Source organism: Rhipicephalus sanguineus, chromosome 2, assembly GCF_013339695.2.
Source record: "Rhipicephalus sanguineus isolate Rsan-2018 chromosome 2, BIME_Rsan_1.4, whole genome shotgun sequence".
Taxonomy (NCBI): Eukaryota; Metazoa; Arthropoda; class Arachnida; order Ixodida; family Ixodidae; genus Rhipicephalus; species Rhipicephalus sanguineus.
Genome location: NC_051177.1, coordinates 36,832,768 through 36,852,788, shown reverse-complemented (window position 1 = coordinate 36,852,788; position 20,021 = coordinate 36,832,768). Strand labels below are relative to the sequence as shown.

The 20,021-nt window shown below is 45.2% G+C and overlaps 1 protein-coding gene across 1 annotated transcript; it reads right to left on the bottom strand.

Moving 5' to 3' along the window:
* Positions 1-612: 612 nt before the first annotated feature.
* On the bottom strand, positions 613-19,179 carry LOC119382742 (uncharacterized). Its single transcript, XM_037650572.2, has 6 exons — positions 18,978-19,179; positions 18,075-18,292; positions 4,312-4,447; positions 2,675-2,868; positions 1,710-1,845; positions 613-1,207 (listed from the first exon to the last, which is right to left on the bottom strand). Exons 1-6 carry the CDS (start codon positions 19,045-19,047, stop codon positions 729-731), a joined length of 1,233 nt encoding a protein of 410 aa, XP_037506500.1. The 5' UTR covers positions 19,048-19,179; the 3' UTR covers positions 613-728.
* Positions 19,180-20,021: the final 842 nt, after the last annotated feature.

The following is a 20,021-nucleotide window of genomic DNA, read 5'->3' as shown; positions in this document are numbered from 1 at the left end:
ACACCGTAATCTAAGTCAAAATGGTCGAGCATACGTGTCAATGACGTACGCTGTCTGTCGCCAAGTTTTCCAGGCAGCAATCTCCTGCGGTCCGTTGGACGTGATGTACTCGCGGACTGAAACGCGAAAATCCATGGCGAAGTAATTCATGTACTTTCGTTTCAAGCGTCTACAGTTCGTGTCACATCGGCGTAATTATGACTCGAACGCTTACATCAGAGCCAACATTACTAACTTTGGAGGCCAGATTCGCCGCGACATGACGCGGTTATCACGAGCAATTGCTCATAGTAATCGTTATACTAAAGAAAGAGTGCTGTCACATATAACTTATTGAGTAACGTTCTGATCTAATCTGCTACCCTGCAATGGGGAAGGGGAAGACAATGAGCGAGGACTTGAGTAATAGCAGAATTACTTAAAAGCTATTGATCGGCTAATATAATGAGAAGGAAGCACTTGTTATGATACGCTAACATTTGTCACTTCGATTGGAAAGTACAGACATCACGATCGTCCCTACGTCATGGAAGAATATCATGCACCGTCACGCAACTTTATGTCAAATCCGACAACGAACGGTGCGACAGCGTAATAATTGCACGACGTGTTTTCCTACAGCTTTATTGTACATGTTCAGAGGTATTTGTAAATGTATTTTAAAATATTTCGCGCGTCGGCGAGTGCGAATAAACGTTAAACATCTATAGCTCGGCGTGCAATTCTCTTCAGTGGTAGGCTGCCCATGCCCTTGCCAGGATCTCCATAGCCTTGGTTAGACACTCGTCTTGCGTCGACGAGATGGAACCGAGGTATGGCGGTCGCTGTGGCGGCTGGCTATGGTGCGGACGCTGGTGCTGGTAAGGCGCCCTGTGGTCTCCCGTATGCTGGCCAACCGGAATGGACATCTCGCCCACCGCTTCGTACAGGCCCACGAAGCTGGCCTGACATTTCACACGCAGGGAAGCTCTGCTTACGTCGTGTTGTCTGACCGGGATGGTCGCAGCGAGCGTGGTCGTCTGGAAGCCGTCCGGGTGCGTGTCGACTTTAGTCCTAACGTCGGCGTCGATCAAGAGGCGGTCGTTCACGTACACCGCGAGCTTGGGAGCCGGCCTAGACCGGCTGGACGTGCAGTTGAGGAGCACGTTGTCTCCCACCTGGTAGGTCTCCCTGTCGTACGTGATGTGTGGTCTCATGTCACGTTGTTCTGCGAGAAAGTACGAGAAGATTCGAAGGAAGAAACAAGTGGGTCTGTGAAAAGACCATTGTACGGATTTGAGACATATTCAGTATTGCACCCCTCCTTGGACTTGGGCGTTGCTGTTATGCATGTGAAACGGCGAAAGAAATCGGGGGTGGGAAAAATGAAAGGCGAGGCAATTCAAGAAAGAGACACGAAGTAACCCGATGAGAACGGTTTTGGATGCCTCTAGGTGACAACAACAACAATCAGAACAACAACATCGACTAATTGAAAGAATCCATGCATCTCATTTGTCGAGCTGCTCTTGTTGCGTGACACAACGGCACATTATTTTGGAGAGGTTCCGAAGCATACACATACGAGCGCTAAGGTAGGCAGTTGCAACCGTCAACGAGACATGACCGCTTGTCGAGACGTTGGCTCCAGCGACACCCCGTGTTCAAGTCTAAGGGCAAAGAAAATGAATAGAAACTTCAGCAGGCGCTTGGGTATTGCGCACACATACCGAACACCGCGAGCATTTTCTCGTCCTGTACTGTGAGAAAAGGTGGAGCGTCGGAGCTGGCCTCGCAGCGGTAAGCGCCTGCACTCAGAGCACTCAGGTTCTTCAGGAACAGTGACGAATAGTTGCTCTGCAGCATCTGCGGTTGGCAGAGAAAAGAAAAAAAAGATAAGTTCTTTATTGAAGGAGAAATACATTTGTCGTTGTGCATACGAAAGGAGCGCCTGAGCTAAATATCAATGAACTGGCGTCAGTGACCTAATGATCATTTGTGTTTAATGTTCGTTACGCGGGACGGCAGGACCAACGGAGAAAACGCGGATTCGAAGTTTGCGCGATTTTTTAACTTGAAAACGAAAATCCGACGCGAGCAGATGACACGACGCATACATTCACACACCTGACGATTGTAACGGACGGAAAGTGGATACAGGTCATAAAAAAAAGAAAATAACGGGCCCTTCGAACTTACATGCGTTGTGTTCTCTATACTGCAACACGTACGGACGTTCTTAAGAGATCTTATGGGACACATATCTTGCGACACGTGCGCTGCTGCTTTACCAACTATCTCGTAACGTTCATGTGGTACTTCTGATGGCCAGAATCAGCGTTGCGCGATGGAAACCTTTTTCTGAATCTTCAAAACAGACTACGCTCGGGAACAAGTCCCGGGAATCAGACTACACTCGGGAACAAACGTTTTCGAATGAATCGTGGAAATGTAGTTGGTAATACGGTATCGTTGATGGGAGAAGTCCTAAAAAAGTGAGAAAGGGGGGGGGGGGGGGCGAAAAAAGGCAACTCTTTAGAAACCATAGATGGAGCTTTCTGGCGCTCCATTGAGGGGTGGAGGGCAAGGGGGGCATGTGAGAATTTGGGGGGGGGGGAGGGCAGCTGCCCTTTGCCACCCCTAGCTCCTCCTCTTCGAGGAGATCCTCCTGCGAGTCGCGCCGCAGTGGACTTACATCGAGAGTCACTCCTTGCACGCTGAACATTTCTCCTGGTGGCCTGTTGCGAGGAATAAAGTTGTAGAATACCTTGTCGTCCTTGAACCACTTGAAACTGTACAGGGGCAAGCTACCGAAGTTGTGCGCACAGTTGAGACGCACGGAACCGCCGAGGATTCCGATTGGTGGCTGGTCTATGGACAAAGGCGTTTCTGTGGAGTGTGGATTGAAAAATAAACACGCGCATGTAGAGTGTCACTCAAACAACAAACAGCGGCAGCATTCGCTGCAATAGAACTGAATCGCTTATTTTCAACACAAGTATATTGAAATCGGTGCTAGTCTCGCAATTTCCCAAAGTAGACGAACCTAGAGCACCTTGATGATATTAATTCTACAGCTGCGCTTTACGAACCTACCCTACTAACTAAACTGTGATGAATGAAATACGTTACCTAAGGGGTTTCTTAGTGCTTGTTGGCCATCGTTGGAAAGCTTTTACGTGACGCCTGTTTCTGCTGCGACTTTTGTGCCGCGTGACCTAAATTCGCATTGTTACGACATTCAAAGCGATGGCCCAGTGCTTGCGAAGTTCTGCCACTGAGTACAAGGTCACGGGTTTGATTCATAGCCGGAATTTGGATGGAGATAAGGATACAAAAACACTAATGCACCGAGAACTGGGTGCACAATAAGGCTCTAAAAGCAGTTGAAACAAATATTGAACTGTTTACAACGGCGTCTCTAGTCATATCGCCTGTGTTGCTTATTCGACCCCCACCCAATCAGCACAGACGTGCGCAGGTTTCTTCCTTAAGGGGGGCGAAGTTGCATCGCAGCACCCTCCCCACTCCCTCGCCCGTTGGTTGAGTCCGATATAAAGCAAGATTGGCTATTGATGCAAAAATTAAAATGAAGCGGTGACACGATTCTCACAATGGCCTGCCTTTGGTACCCTGCTTTCCGGGGTAAAGACGGGATTAAGAGTGCATATCAGCGCAAACTATATATACAAGAGAGGACACAGAGTGCTGAACTTCCAACAGTTTGTTTCTTTGGAAAGTCTTCGCTTTTTCATACAGTTACACACTGTTGCAACCGCCATGTACGGAACGCAATAATTTTACGAGAAGTCATCACGTGGACGAACATAAGTGAGCGCGACAGAGGGGGTACTAACACAATCATCCTTAAAGAAATATTCTTTTCTGCCTCGATGATTTCGCGTGTGGTGCGATCTCTGCATTTCGCGACAATACTACAATCTGAAAATCTCGGCCTACACCCATATACGTGCCACAATGAACAGAGAGCCACCCTTGTTTTGACCGATCAACATTATACAGATGTTCTTTCGGCGCTATTAATCATGTTGTACCAACACGCCCACTCCTACAGTCTTCTAAAGATGGGCAATAAACGGTTTTTGCATAATGCAAAACCATGCGTCATTATCGTCAAAAAACTGCATGGGCATAGCTCTGGACTTCACACAATGACGGGACACGTCCTACAGAGTAAAGGCAAGGAGAGAACTTGGAGCCCCCCTCAGATGATTAGTAAGAGGGGGGGGGGGGCGCCCCCCTCCCCCTGCCTCCTCTGTGGGCACACCGCCTATGCCAATCAGTAATGCACCGAATATTGTTCTCACTCACCTGTGACAACCAGCATCTTTTCCACCGCGTCCTGATCGAATGTCGGTGCTTCGGCTGATACTTCGCATCTGTATGTTCCCGAGGCAGAGTGCTGTACCTTGTCAAGCACTACTGTAGTGTTGTTACTGCTTGCAACCTGCAAAACATCCTCTATCATGTTGAAGGACGACTCGCGTTTTTTCGTACAATTTTTTGTACTGTGAGCCAACCCAATAGAAGATAATAATGCTTAAAGTTCCTCGGAATTTCTCCTGAGCATACATATACATACCTTTCCTTGAGTGTATAGTGCAAGCTTGTACCTATCTGAGGGCGACATTTTTCCCACCTCCGAAATTATGTTTCTTATTGTGACTGGAATATTAGAGTACCGGTGTTTTGATATCACTAAGCAAGTAAAACTGTCGAATCGAACCATTCTCGCCATTTCTGTGACGATGCATTTTTCGTGTAAATTCAACGGCGAAAATAAAAGGTGCCTTTCTATATAGTCGTGCAGTTTGGTTGTGTTTTGGTAGAGTCAGTAAGTGGTATAATAATGTATTTCCGCTTCTGTCCGCGTGTTTTTGAGAAATTTGCCTGTTATCGCAAGTTCTTGAATACGTTACGTTTACCGACGACTCCTTTCAGTAAAATACAAAAAAAATAGAATCACGAGAGTAAGAGATGTGTGTCTCTGAAAGAGACATTTGTTGCGGTAAAGCTACGGTTAAAAGAATCGTTAATTAAAAATTGCGAAATGTGCAAAGAAAGAAAAAAACATCTGCCAATTTCACGCGTGTTCACGGTCCGCGTTCACAAGATGCCAGCTTGTGAACACGGACCATAACGCGTATATGTCATTGAGATCAACTACATATGCAGCTTTTCTGGACACCAGCGGCCTAGTTCGCGTGAACGACACCACGTGGCGTATCGACCTTAAAGAATTCAAAAGTCCCGCCATGACGTATGCAGTGACGCAGCACTAAATAAAAGAGAATCAAAAGAAACAGCACACACGCCCCGAGACTGTCGCTTCACCTCGGTGCGCAGAAAAGAGAGCGCTGTTTGTCGGCGTTATCTCGACGGCGACGACTGGCAATGAATTGGCAGTTTTTCTAGACGTGCCATGCCAAATGTCTGGCCGTTATAGACGCGCCCGCGATGCATGAAGACAATCGTGTTTTTATTTATTTGTTTGTTTGTTTGTTTAGTTTCTTGCGCTGCCGTACCGGTGGGATATTGGAGCAGAGCATGCTGCTTTCCGAGTTTCTTTTTTCAGCTAGCGGGAACCATTATGTTTGGGTACGAGCAGGATATTGTCGTTGCATAATAAACCGAATTTCCTTTGGTGTACCACTTAGGTGTGGCTCGTTTACTCCTTGCGTTACCTCAAATTAGAACTGGATAAGTTTGAGAACGCTAGGAATGAGAGTAAAAAAAAGGAAGTTAAAGATAGTTTTTCTTTGTTTTCATTTAGTTCTTATTGAAATGTGGCTGCCACCGCAAGCTTGGCGCCGTCTAAGCGGGTGTGCAAAAATGATACAGTCGTTGAAAGATGATCTTGTACACCGGAAAATGTGAACTTGGTTAGTTTTTTTTGTTAGGAATGAACGTATAGTAGAACATATACGACTGAAGTGTTGTGTAATAATCTCTAGATCTGCCGTCTATCCCGCTAAAAAAGGCACCTATCTATCCTAATTGCATTTCTTCTTTTTCTTTCTTTTTTTCCCTTTTTTTCTCATGGTCGACTGACTCATATGCTGGATGTGATTGTCTTGGATCCTGTTGGCGCAGATAGACCAATAGGTTACTCTAATGGGCTGGAATTTCTCCTCAAGCTCTCGTTTCATGTTCTGTAGGCGCAGTTTCTTTCAAATTTGCACTACAGCAAGCACAAAGTCGATCATGAATCACCTACTGGCCCAATCGTCCACTTTGATCAGCACAAAGAAATTCAGAAGAGCGAAGTTTGGCGTTTTTGCGCTGACAACAACGATTGTTAATGCAACATAATATAGTAACTATTCCTACAATATCTCAAAATCACTTCTTTATTCTGTATCACTCCTGATGTAGAATACAAAATGCATTTGACTTGCTCAACAACGGGTCACAAGACACATCAGAGAAAAGCGAACCCTTTAATTCCCCCTTTTTTCGTTCACTCAGCATATGAAACTTCCTTCAGTTGTGAGTGGAGCTCCTTCTGTTGCCACGAAGATGTGCAGGCGTTTCAAAGGAAATCTTAAGCCTTTCTTTCCAGGAGGTTCCTTTAAGAGAACGATGGTGTTTATGCGCACAGGAATTTTGATTAGTAGTTTTTCGCTCGTAGCAATGACTGAAAAATACCAGCCTTCAGCCAGATAAAGCCTAGTGAAATCTCCTTTTTCCCTTAATATCTACTGCTTTTCAAGCAGTAGTCTTCTTCCTCTGAAAGCCCAACGGAAAATGACCCATGTCGAATAGAATGGTTACAGCTCCGCCGATTACAGTCTTCAAAACCGGAGCTTTTTTTTGTACTTCATGATGCAAAATATCAGCCGCGTATTGAATCCTGGAATCTTCTGGCTTGATAGGAATGTCAAAGGTGCGAAGACATTCCTGGTTGGGATTCTTTTTTGGCTCAAACGTGTAGGCCCACCTTGAAAGTCCCTTCCACTGTATCAGGTAGTTTTGTCTCTACTGTAGATAAGTATAGTAAAATAGATAGTAAGAAATATATAATTCAATATTAAATTTTACTGCAACACAAAGGTTGCAATGGAAATACGCGCAAAAGCGACTAAGAAAAATTAATAATATTTCAGAAGACACGATAACTGGCATGTAGCCTTGACTTTAATAATAGGGAAATCTGCACACAGGTGTGCAGTCTGGTTAATGCGCGTCGATAGCACAGTACTATCATAGATGCACGCGTTTTAGAAAACACCCTCTAGACATGGTATTCCCTCTCAGCTTTGTCTGAGTGCAAATAGGTCAAAGAATTGAATTCGTGTCAATCTGATAACATGTTATTTTTTTTTCTAATATTAGGCCCTAAATCTGCCCTAAATGGTGGCTCTGCGCTGTACAGCGCACACGTGTGCTGTATAGCGCAGAGCCACCATTTAGGGCATATTTTGTATTGACGCGGAAATTACCTCCTTGATAGTGAGAAACTTCAAATATGTATACACAATAACCTTCTCAATATTTACTTATGGACAAATATTTGGGATCGTGGAACATGAGGTGAGCATGAGTGAGGTCACGCCTTTTTTAGAGTAAATACTTAGTCTATCACTATATATATTCGCGATGTACTTTCTTAAAGGGACTGACAACCGTTCGAAATGTGTCACAAGACCCTGGCTGTGAATTACAGTGACATAAACGAGCTTTTTTTTTTTTCACCATATGATTAGGATTTGTATTGTTGAATTGCGCTTTGAAAGTCGCAACGGCATGTCGCGTTGCCTAACGGGCAAGCCTTCATAGTGCACGAATGAGATGTGCAGAGTGCTGTAGGCAGTCCGCTGCTATTTACTAAAGAAAAAAATGCGCTTAATATAATCCGCACGTTATTAGGCATTCTCGATTTATTCTGTGCTTATAAAAGAGTAGAAGGAGTTGACGTTGAGAGGTGGCGTTGCCTTCGCGACTACTAGTGAACGCATGTCGACCAACGGCGCATGCGCGCGGCGCTTTCTACATTGAATGTACTTCCAGGTAGCACACATCAAAAACCAGAAAAAATGCTTTCCATAACGTTTGGGCTGTGGCATGGGCTTCGCAAGACACTTACCTACGTAGGCGGTGTCACGGCTGAAACGCTAGTAAAGGCATCTTTTCTTTTTTAGTGAGTGCTACCCGCAAGGCATTCTCTCTCTACACACACACACACACACACACACACACACACACACACACACACACACACACACACACACACACACACACACACACACACACACACACACTATATATATATATATATATATATATATATATATATATATATATATATATATATATATATATATATATATATATATATATATATATATATATATATATTGCGCGCAGAGCAAAGGTTTAAAGGGGGTGTTGGTGTTTAATGAGCACAGAGGCACAAAAGACCGTGATGATCTCAGGAGCAGCGTGTGCGCATATATATATATATATATATATATATATATATATATATATATATATATATATATATATATATATATATATATATATATATATATATATATATGTATATATATATATATATATATATATCTATATATATATGTATATATATATATATATATAGTAGAGCTTCTTCTGGCTACCGTAATAAAGATTGTGAAAGACTTCGTACTACAATATAGGAAACAATTATTTATTTTACCCTGACAGTTTCGGCTGGGGGACCAGCCTTCTTCAAAGGATGCAAGTGAAATGAAACGGCCATTGCCGAACCCGCTGCACAAGGGCCGCCCACCCAGTTTGGGGGCCAGAAAATACTTTAAAAAAAAGACAAAAAAAAAGGAAAAGGAAGCGAGAACTCACGATGGAAGTAACAGTGACAAAACGAGGGAGGGAAAGAACAGCGGGAGGAGCGCTGGCGGGCTATGCCCGTCTTATCTTCGTACGGTAGATAAGAAGCGGCGTGAGCAAGGGGAAAAGACAAATGTCGCTTCTACACATCACACACGCGGCGTACAAGTTCCGATGGCTCGGCGGTTAGCTCGCGGCGCCGGGCCGCGTACACACATACGACCCGCTCCAGCTGTGGGAAGACTCTAGCCACGATACAAGGCTAAATGTGCGCCCCCCCCCCCCATTTCGCTTTCGAAAAAGAAACAAAAAAAAAAAGAGAGTGGAGCCGGCTGATACATGTGGTAACGACTGGGTCTGTTTTCACGCGCTCGATCGTTTCCTTAGCATCCCGTGCGTCTGGACTAACGTGCGTATAAATAAATACATTAATTAATTAATTCCTTTTCTGGGCGCTACGATTGGTCACGGAGGCACGTCAATCGCCCAGGGCTCTCGTTGATTCCGTGGGAGAGTGATTTGAATTTGTTTATGAAATATGACTCCCTCGTTTTGTCACTGTTGCTTCCTTCGTGAGTTCTCGCTTCCTTTTTCTATTTTTTTTTCTCTCTCTTTTTTTTAAAGTACTGTCTGGCCCCCAAACTGGGTGGGCGGCACTTGTGCAGCGGGTTCGGCAATGGCCGTTTCATTTCACTTACATCCTTTGAAGAAGGCTGGTCCTCCAGCCGAAACTGTCAGGGTAAAATGAATATTTCTTTCCTATATTGTAGCACGAAGTCTTTCACAATATATATATATATATATATATATATATATATATATATATATATATATATATATATATATATATAGTGCATTACCAACACGTTAGTCATAAACCTGAGGCGAAAAAGCAAGGCGAGCTTGATCTGTTCATTAGTTTGATGAACCGTAATGAGGCTTGGCTCGGGAACACAGTGCGGAGGGCAATCTAGTGAGCGTCGAATACTTGGCTCATTGAATCGGTAAGCAGAACTGTAAAGCGAAAAGCGCTTGTTAGTTTTGAAGTCTTCTTCCTCGCTCATTTCATTCATTCTGTTGTACATTGCTGCTAACATGGGTACCTGTTAAGGGAAAGTCATCAGTAAAGACAACATGCATGTGTCCATGCCTGGACTTCCCTCTTAGTTACTCCCTCTTATTACTCTTTCAACGGCGTGAAATGGCGTTGTGGCAACAAAGGCAGTGTGTAATCGGCTAATGTTCTCTATGAAATTACCTATGCTTTTCAGGAAAGCAGCGTACACTAAAGAACGTGTTGAAAGGGTGTCGTTTCGCATCACAAAAACAGTCCTGATATCGTGTATGCCTCTCGATTGCATTATTACCGCGCGCCCGTCACTTCCAGGTCACAAATGGCATACACGTTATGAGCGTGAGACAACATTCTTCATAGGAAAGTGGCGAGTGCCGAGAATTCAAGAAAGGAAACGCAAGCCAGCAGCAAAGCAGCCGGTTGAAGATCTCTCCGTCGTTGCTATGGCAACGGCGCGCGCGGCCGCGCTCGCTTCCGAGTCTGCTTGCCTACCGTTTCGCCGTGTCTGTTCCGTGCACACCACTTCCCGCCGCCGGCCTGCGCCAGTCAGCGAGGGGGGGGGGTAGGATAAAGGGAGGGGGCACTTGCTGAAGGCCTTGACAGTTTGAGAGAAACACCTATTCTCATTATTCTTGTCGGTAGAACACCGCCTCCGTCAAACTTTTGGGAGGGGAGGCGGGCCCTTGGGGCATACCCCCTAGCTACGGGCCTGGCCTCTGGACTCCTAGGTGGCCCCGGTCAGTCTACGAAACTTCATCCGAAGTACCACGGCCCGAACCGTGTGGTCTAGCAAGCCTCGTACTTCATATACGCCGTCAAGTCGCTTGAGACTTATTGTAATCAAACGATGCCGAGGCATAAGATTGTGCATATGGACCTGCTAAAACCTCACTGTCACTGTGCAGCTGTCCGTAATTAGCCAGGATGGCTCTTTTTCGGAGGGGAAGTAAATGTAATGCAAAAGAGCAGCACTAATTGCAGAAGCAGAGAACGCTGCTTCCGTAGAAAAAAGGCGACGATTCAACAATACAAGCTTTGCGTTGGTTCTACTATTACCGGTTACGTTTCTGCGTCGTCTCTAATAGTAGAGTACTTCTTTAAAACGCTTCATTATACAAATGGCTGCCCTCATGCTTGCCTTGGTTTCGTTTTGTATTGCCTTCCTATGGTTGAGGTTAACTAAAATCTGGGTTCCTTTTCTTCGTTATTAAGTAATTGGTTGCGTGGTAAGAAAAAATAAAACATTAGAAGTTTACTTGCTCCATTTCCAAAAGCGAAACCGAAACTGCCGCAAATATCTCGGGTGCAATGCTCCAGCGAAAAATCAAGCAACTAAATCTTCAGGAGCGTTGTACTAGTAATAATAATTGCTGGAGTTCTACGTGCCCAAACCATAATATGTTTATGAGGCGTGCCGTAGAGGAAGGCTGCGGAAATTTCGACCACTTCAAGTTCGTAAAGTGCATCTAAAACCAAGTACACGAGCCTCTAGCATTTTCGCCTTGTTCAAAAATGCTGCAGCCGCCGTCAAACCTGTGCGCTTTGGGTCAGCAGCCGAGCACCGTAACCGCTGTACCACCGCGGCAAACATAAGCAATTCTGAGAGAGACAAAAAAAGAAGAAAAAACCGCACTGGGATTCGAACCCAGGCCCCAGCGATTGCGCGCAAACAGCCAGCACGGATGATCAACCCATTCAGCCACAGCGCGCGGCGGCTAGCCCGTGATACGATAGCTATTATAAAGATACTACGGTCAAACTCTCCTTGCAACGCTCCTTGCAACTGTCTCCACCTTCCAAAGAGCAGGAACGGAATGCAAAAGTGAAAACAGCTGCTTTCTGTTTGCAAAAATGCGCTGTAGACCATAATTCGATGTTTCACAGCGCAAGGAACGAGGACGACATTAGAAAACACACACAGCGCTGAACTTAGAACTGACTATATTTTCAAACTTACAGCAATACATATGCGCTCTTCACCAGAAAAGAAAAAAGAATAGAGCAAATGAAGCGTACAAAAAATTCCTGCAAAAATTGTAGAAGCCCAAACAATTTTGAAACGTGATAAAAAGTGCACGAGTGCAGCTTCGCTTGCTTTTTCGAGCAACGAAAGTGAATTTCTCGTGATCGTAAAATATATGTGATATCGATGATGGGTTGTTGTTTCCTGTGACTACAATATTTTGTACACCAGGCCTGCAATTGTCGCGTGACCAAAGTCACGTAACATCGCACATCTACATGATGTGACTACAATAATGTAACAACTAGCCACGTGACTAAAAATCACGTAAAATCACGTAATTAGTCTTGCCACTAAATTCCCGTAACGTCACGTAACTATTGACGTGACGTGTTGGCGCCAAAAATTTCGGAACAACCGGGTGGCGCGGGGCAACCTCAGTGTCTGCACTGGACTCTAATAAAGATGTACTTTCTCTCTCACGTGACTAAAATCCCATCACGTAACTACTAGCAGGGTGTCGGAACGGAACGAAAACCGAAAACGAAAAACGAAAAAAACGATATTTTGGACTGGAACGAAAACGTAACCGAAACTTTATCTATTATTTCGTTCCGGAGTGAAAACGAAATTTTTTCAATCGTTTTTTGGTTTACGAGAAAACTTCGCTATCCGGAGCAGCTGAGCTCGTGCAATGTGAGCATATCTCAGGATACGATATTAGCGCGTACCTCAGGCAGGAATTTCAAAGCAAAGATATGTTGAAATTGTGCGAAAAACGAAAACAGTGGCAACCAGAGATGTTTATGTTAACGCAAGTGGATTTTTGCGCGCCTGTCACGCAGGCCAGCGTAGAGAGGGCATTGTTGGCGCTGAAGTTTGTTACAGCGAAAGCTGTTATGAGATCATAACGGCTGATTTTGGCGCTATAGTTGTCCACCGCCGCCGGTGTCCGTGACCGCTATCGCGTGATATAAAAAAAAATAAATGAGAAACAAATTTCTAGGATCGGATGGCATTTCAACCCGCGCCCTCTGCGTGGCAGTCGGGTCTTCCACCACAGTGCCACGCTAGTGCTTCTATGCTTGCGAGGAGCGCTTGACAAGCGTGAGTGCTGACGAGCAGTTCGGCCCAGTGTTCCGTATTCGATACAAAGGCACAAGGTGCCCGAGCGGTGCACTGTTCCAACTAATACCAGCAGATCTAGAGGGTCTTATTCCTCATTAACCAAATCTTATTTTTCTCCATATTCACAACCGCTCCAGACGCGTGGCAAAACTGCTTAGTCTTCTTGAATACTACTTTTGTCAGCATAAAAATAGGCTACGTCGTCATTTTAGCATTAACACATTTAAGCATAAACAATATTAAAACACCACCATTCTTTCAAACATGCTGACCATGCAAATACAATAGATAGCGGGAGAACTGCCCCTATGGGAATTATTAGGGTGGTTGTACTGCACGAGATATGTAACCAAGCTTCTATCCCTCGACCTTGGTAACCTGTTTCGTACTCTTGCCGTTCCTAATGCATCTAATGACATCAGCTTAATGGGGCGTTCATTCTTAACTCAATAAAACTATCAAGATGCCTTTCTTACGTGGAGGAATTACATTGATGGAATTGAACTGCCCGGCCATTCCCGGAGTGCGAATGAGCTAAGTTTTTTCATTCTGAGGAATTGAAAGGAATGGAATTGCGGCAAGTTCTAATTCCCCGCAATGGAATTGAAATAGAATGGAGGCGCCCATTCCGCCACACTGCTTCCCACCCACTGCAAAGTGCTCAGCCATAATTCTTTATCATCATCAGTCACAGCGCAAAGTGCACATATTGCCTTACAGATGTGTAGCGTGTACCACGAGACTCCGAAGAATGACGAAAAATGGCATAGTAGGAACTTCATTGAGCCCACTAAAAAATTCGTATTTGTCTTTTGAGAAAATAAATACGGTGAAACCTCGGTGATACGAATCTTACGGGACCAGCAAAAATATTCGTATCACCCGAAATTCGTGTCAGCAGAAAGCATGGAAAATTAGCATGCGACAAAAGAAAGCTGGCGTACATTTTCATTTATTGTTTTTCAGGGCCGCAGCAACGTCAGGAAGAACCCTGAATGATTGTCAGTTAAGTTTTTAGATTTCGGCAATCATACTAGCACTCGTAAATATACGGCCCGTACGCGCTTGTTTAATTAATGAACCATGAGCGTTGTGACCAGCGACAGCAGTAGCCCCTTCCAAATTTTAATATGCTTTTTTGCATGACACCAAAGTACTGCAGTGAAAGTAACAAAAGAAGCGCTTTGACGCGATGGATCAAGGCCACAAAATTACAAAACCACGGTCCTGTGTTATGATTTCGTTATTGCGGAGGTGTTGGGGATGTCGTTTGGGAAATTTACGGCTGTGCCCGCACAAGTGCGACCTCAACGGTCGCGCATGTTGATGTTGTGAGGCCTTACTTCTTCGCCAAGACCGTCCTCGCCTTCTTTCGGTCCTCGTCCACGAGGCAGGCACGTGTAAACACAGTACAACGACACGAGCACGCGTCGATGCGTTAGGAAAAAAAAACATGGCCCTAATGTCCATGTAATCTAAACGCGAAGGCACACGGAGGCACCTAAGGGCCTCAAAGATTCGCGCACACAATCTCGGAGGCCGTGACGCGTCTCTCAAGGTTTACTCTGACCGTAAACCGTAAAGGCCCGAACACACGTACGCGTTGCAGCGCGTCAACGCGTGACTTTTTGACGCGGCGTCGCGCCCTTTCCCTATGGGGAGAGAGGGCGCGCGGCTACGCGAAGCTGCGCGTCCTCCCCCTCCATAGGGAGAGGGCGCGACGCCGCGTCAAAAAGTCACGCGTTGACGCGCTGCAACGCGTACGTGTGTTCGCGCCTTAAGGTTTACTCTGACGATTTGGCGGTGCGCCGCGCAGGCCCACGCTTGCGTTCCCGCGCTCGCACGTGCTTGGCGCGTCTTCTGCGACAGAGCGCACAGCACCTCTTCGTACCTGGGCGGTAGCGTACGTTCGTATCAAACGTCGCTGGGTGAAAATCGGTTCGCAACAACCGTACTTCATTACATTGCAGCCAATGGGCCTTCGCCGGGACCAACGAAAAATTCGTATCACCCGAAATTCGTATGAGCTGTGATCGTATCACCGAGGTTTCACTGTACTATGACTTTGAAGTTAATACTGGTTTGTGCTAGTTGGTAGAAATTCGTGGTACAGTTACTTCCACTCCTCTGAAGAACGTATTTTACCCTTGTCCCACATTCCTAAAAGCAGGGCAAGTAACTACATCACAGATGCAATGTTCGTTATGATTACCTTAACTTCAAATATTTCCATAAAAAAAAACCGTTACGAACCGTTACGGAACATTATTTTTTCGTTCCGGAACAGAAACAGAACGGAACTTTTTGCGGTGGAACGAAACTAAAACCGAAACGAAAAACATTTCGTTCCGACACCCTGACTACTAGTGACGCGACATTTCCACTTCAGAACCACGCAACAAGTGCGTAGTCTGGGGAACCGACCGAAACCTGAGAAGAATAGATTATCCAAGCCTAGCCATATTCTATAATACTATACTAGCAAAAACTTTGCACCTCCAGCAATAGCTTGGTATTAATAGCAAGACCTTAGAAGAAGCTATGTCGAACGCTAGCTCCGCTTTCGGTTCCAGCCTTGCGCAACCAGAACATGCTGCGCACATTTCCATTTACAGATGTTTGAAATGGCATCTCATTGCGGTACGTTGAGGTGGGCTGCGAGTGCGTGCGAAAAGCTGCTGAATCACAGGATTTTCGTTTTGTAACTGGGAGCACCAGTCCCTGGACTTCCCGAAAGCTTTGATCCACACACGTCATATCACACGGACCTATCCCATGCAGCGCACAGTGCTTTGTGATGTTAAAGGAGAAGGCATGCTGGTTTTTTTCTGTTCACGTAGGGCGATAGATATGACAAGAGATGAATAAAAATCCCAGTTTCACCGCAAGGACGATGCAATGAGAGCGATAGTAACAAATGAAGTAAAGCTGGCAGCTAACTATTCTAGATCCAGTCTTGCGCAACTCTACATGCTGTAAGCGAACACAGCCACTCCAGGTAGGAAAGGGGAGTTCGCACAGTCTCTTCGAGTTGAGAGCGCAGCATGTAGAAGGGTATATGAGCCGTCCGCTGATGCTTGTCGAGATAGCGATTTTGATTTCATTTAAGTTAGGGCGAAATTATTGCACTGCTGTTTGAAAAAAAACAAATAATTTTTCCTATTCTTTGATTGGCTTAATTATCTGTCGGTTTCATTAGTAGTGTCTAACAAAAAAAAAGAACCCCTCGAAAAATTCCCCTTCGTTCGTTAAGATTACGACAGACAGTTGCGTTAGCCCTAAAGTAAAAAGCAACTGCAAAAACGTCTAACATTGTCATTTAATTAGTATGCCTTGCTCGTCTAAGCTTAGTTCGCTTCCTTTACGTTGCTGAATTGTAGGTACCTGAGAAGGTCGTAACGACATCATTGAGAAGGGAGAAATAAGTTTCCACCACAATACGCGTACAAAAGTTCGAAAGAGCTTTGTTCACCATAACTTGATCGGGCGTTCTGTTCCTTAGGACGTTTATAAAAGAATAAAGTAAGAATTACAAATGTAGATCTGAACGATGTGATACGCGTGGAGTGTTTAAACATACACTAAAAAACTCATATAATAAAGAGAAAAAGAAACGGCAGCTCAAGATTACAGTCATGAACCGAAACCGAAACGAAAGCTCTTTTTTGTTTCGGCGGCGACGTCCTGTGCGAAGCTGTGGAACTAAGCCACGGGCTGAAAAAAAAAAATGCCGATCCATCGCCCGGAATCGAACCGATGACGGCGCGGTGATGCCGCGCTCTGAACTTGAGCGATTAGCTCGCTCGGCCACAGTGGACGCCTTATCGTCTGTGGTAAGCAAGGGTTTATCAATTTACCACGAACATTTGAACGACCGTGCTTCAAAAAACGCGTTAGGGAACAATGTTATGCCAATTGCGGCAAGTTGAGAATGGCTTCAAACGGAAGCTGAGTGTCAGGACTACATGTGATTTCCTGACCATTAACATAACTTGCTTAGTTTTACGACAGTGACCGTTTTTGTCTCGAAAAACAGGCCACATTTTTCGCCGTTTCCATAGACTCCCATTGTACAATCTTTAACTGCTCTGGGAACAAAATTGAAGCTTGCTGCAACATGATCGCTGCAGTCCTCTCGTGCGTTTAGGTTCCCAGAAGCACTCTGTGGTCTGCGTTTTTCAACATTCACCCTCTACACTTAATTATTCGGGAAAAACTCGCCAGTTCCATTGAAAACGCGCTAGCTTCTTGCCGGGGCCGCCAGGGGCGCTGGCTGTGATGTGTCCACAAAAGCTGGATATGATAGCTGACAAACGGGCACCCAGCGTTGTTACTTTCTTGGGTGGCTCTGACCGTCGCAGTCCCACACAGTGCACCATGAACTGCTAATCGAATATAGATTTAACAACAAAGCCCTGTGCACATTTTGTAAATATACATTTCTTTCTTTGTCTTGGATATTCCCACCCCGTGACATTTTGGTGGAGGTGCGGAGTACTGACGCGATATAACGGAACTCTGGAACGGCCGCCGCTTGGTTTTTTCCACGATGGCAGAAGAGGGTTCGGCTATCGCAGCGGCAACTGCAACGACAACAGTCGTCCTTCCTCAGCTGAAAGACCCTGGCACGTTCTTCGGGACTGACAACGTCGGCATTGAAGACTGGTTTGCCGATGCACAAACGCACAAGTAAGAATTATCGCTGGGATGACACGCTTATGTTGGCGAACATCCTATTCTACCTGAAAGGAACCGCAAAAGTGTGGTTCGAGGTTCAGGAAGAAGAAATTGGCGGCTGTGGTGCATGCAAAGTAAAGATGCATGCCCTGTTCGACAAATCGACTGGGAGGAAGATAGCGGCCAAGAAGGAGCTAGCATCTCGTGCTCAGACGCCGTTGGAATCGTACCTGTCTTATATACAAGACGAACTAGCCCTTTCCCTCAAAGCGGACATAGCAGATGATGCCTTCAATCTCATAATCTTCACGGACTGTGACAGTATTTTGAATATTAACGCATTCCACATCACAGTTTCTTTCAGTGATATTGGAGGGATAAAAAACAACGAGCAGTCCTTACGTTCACGTTGAGTCCTTTGATTCTGAACGCCTGTATCCTCGGCCTATCATTGGGCAGATATCGGAGAAACTCGATGCCATCTTTATACCACTTGACGCTGTAGAGCTGATCCCTCTCCAGGTCGTAGCGGCATTTGAGCGTCACAGTGGATCCACGAGTCGGTGACTCGGGAACCTTCAATTCGATTACCCTCAGTGCTTGCGCCGGACCAGTAGTGTCTGTAACAAACGGTCATCACATCTGTTGGATCTCTGCAGTACTTGCTGGTAGAATAGCATCGTACTTAGACACTTCGCGTGCAGTCAGCACTAAAACGAAGCATTAAATATTTATTTTTTTCCCCCTCGCGGACTAATTTCCAGGCGGCCATGGGATACGCAAAACGGTATCAGGTATTTGTATAGTTGCATTCTACTGCAAAAAAAAAAAAGAAAAAAAGAAAAAAACGCGCCATAAAGCTTAACAGCTTTACTTCGGTATTCATTTTGTACCGTTTATATGGCTGGTCTAAATCTCAACCTAAGCGTATTTTAAATATCGCTGGGGCGTTTGTAGAGGAGCAAGCAACTGTGCATGGCTCATAATACTGCCTCAGTGTTCTAAACTGCAGCTTGTCCCGTATTTTCTCGCTCTTTACACGTATTCTCTTAAATGCAGGCATCGACAAACTCACTTCACCCGCCTTATGTACAATTTTGATGAGTATTTTATATAGTTTGATGGTGTTAGCTTTGGAATAGGAGCTAAACTAAAGAGTACCCGCAATGCTTATAATATTCTGCGTTCTTGTTGGGAGCAACACGTTTACGCGAATGGATTTTCTTAATAGGAGCGTAATATATCCAAGTTCTACTCTCTAACTCAGAACGAAAAAAAAAAAAAAACAGCATTCTGCCTACTTACATGCCGCAATACAGATGAAGAAGAGAAACACACACGGTGCACGACGCCCGCCAGAAGAGAAAACAGCCATTTCGTCCAGCAAATGACGACACTGTAGCTGTCTTCGATAAAGTCACTCCTTGGAGCTCCAGTCGGCGGTCCTTTTAAGTACCGGCAAAGAACTCTCCGCCAGAGGCGTGACGACGTCTTGCTCGATGTGTTGTCGTAGTCCGACGCAATCCGCGCGGAGAGACAGCTCATAGAGCTCACCACCATAATAGTTTTTCAGACGGCACGCCGTTGAAGGCGTGGGAACGTGGAATTGGGGCTCAAGGTTGTCCAGTAGCGAGCGCGACACATGGGACTCACTTAAACGCAGTTTGCTTGCAGGAAGGAGCCTGCTCGAATTATACGCTCAAGCGCGACGCACTGTCTGCAACTGTGCAATAGCTTTACAGGGTGTTGACTCGATAATATTGCGAATGTAGATGTATACATGCAGCCTCGCTGGTAAACAATTAGTCGGTGCCTCGTTTATTTTGTTTTAACGGGGCACCGCGAGATCCGCCTTTACGAACAAGCTGCCAGAGCGCTTGCTCGCCGAAAGAGATGTGTCTAGAAAAAATGTTGCGGCTTCTTCGGCGAGTTGCAATTACATACTGGTAAATTTGCACATTTAGATAACACGGACCGACTAAGGCATGTAAAACAACGAAAGGGAGCGCTCCTGTTCGTTGTTCCGACTCCGTCCCTGTTTAAAGTGTCGAGATGGGCTTGTTAGTACATAATTCTGGCACACTGTAGCGCAAAAAACACACAACGGACGGAACACGAACGACGAAGACGAGCGCTGAACTTGCAACAACCTTTATTGGAAAAGTTTCACATATATTTGTGCTGTCCGACGCAGACGTCATTCACTACACCATGCGTAGGAACGCCAACTCTTTATTAGTTAGTAGCAGAGATTTATTATTATTTGATTTGTATACATACAAGCACAAGGACACACAGAAAAGAGGGAGAGAGCAAGCTGGCAACTGCCACCAAGAGGGGCACAACGCC

Excerpts from the sequence above, each read along its gene's own strand:
- LOC119382742 (XM_037650572.2), bottom strand. The coding sequence starts at position 19,047 with ATGGCTGTTTTCTCTTCTGGCGGGCGTCGTGCACCGTGTGTGTTTCTC. Across the intron at positions 2,869-4,311 it reads AAAGATGCTGGTTGTCACAG|AAACGCCTTTGTCCATAGAC; the intron begins GTGAGTGAGAAC and ends CACACTCCACAG. Across the intron at positions 1,846-2,674 it reads TGCAAGGAGTGACTCTCGAT|ATGCTGCAGAGCAACTATTC; the intron begins GTAAGTCCACTG and ends TGCCAACCGCAG.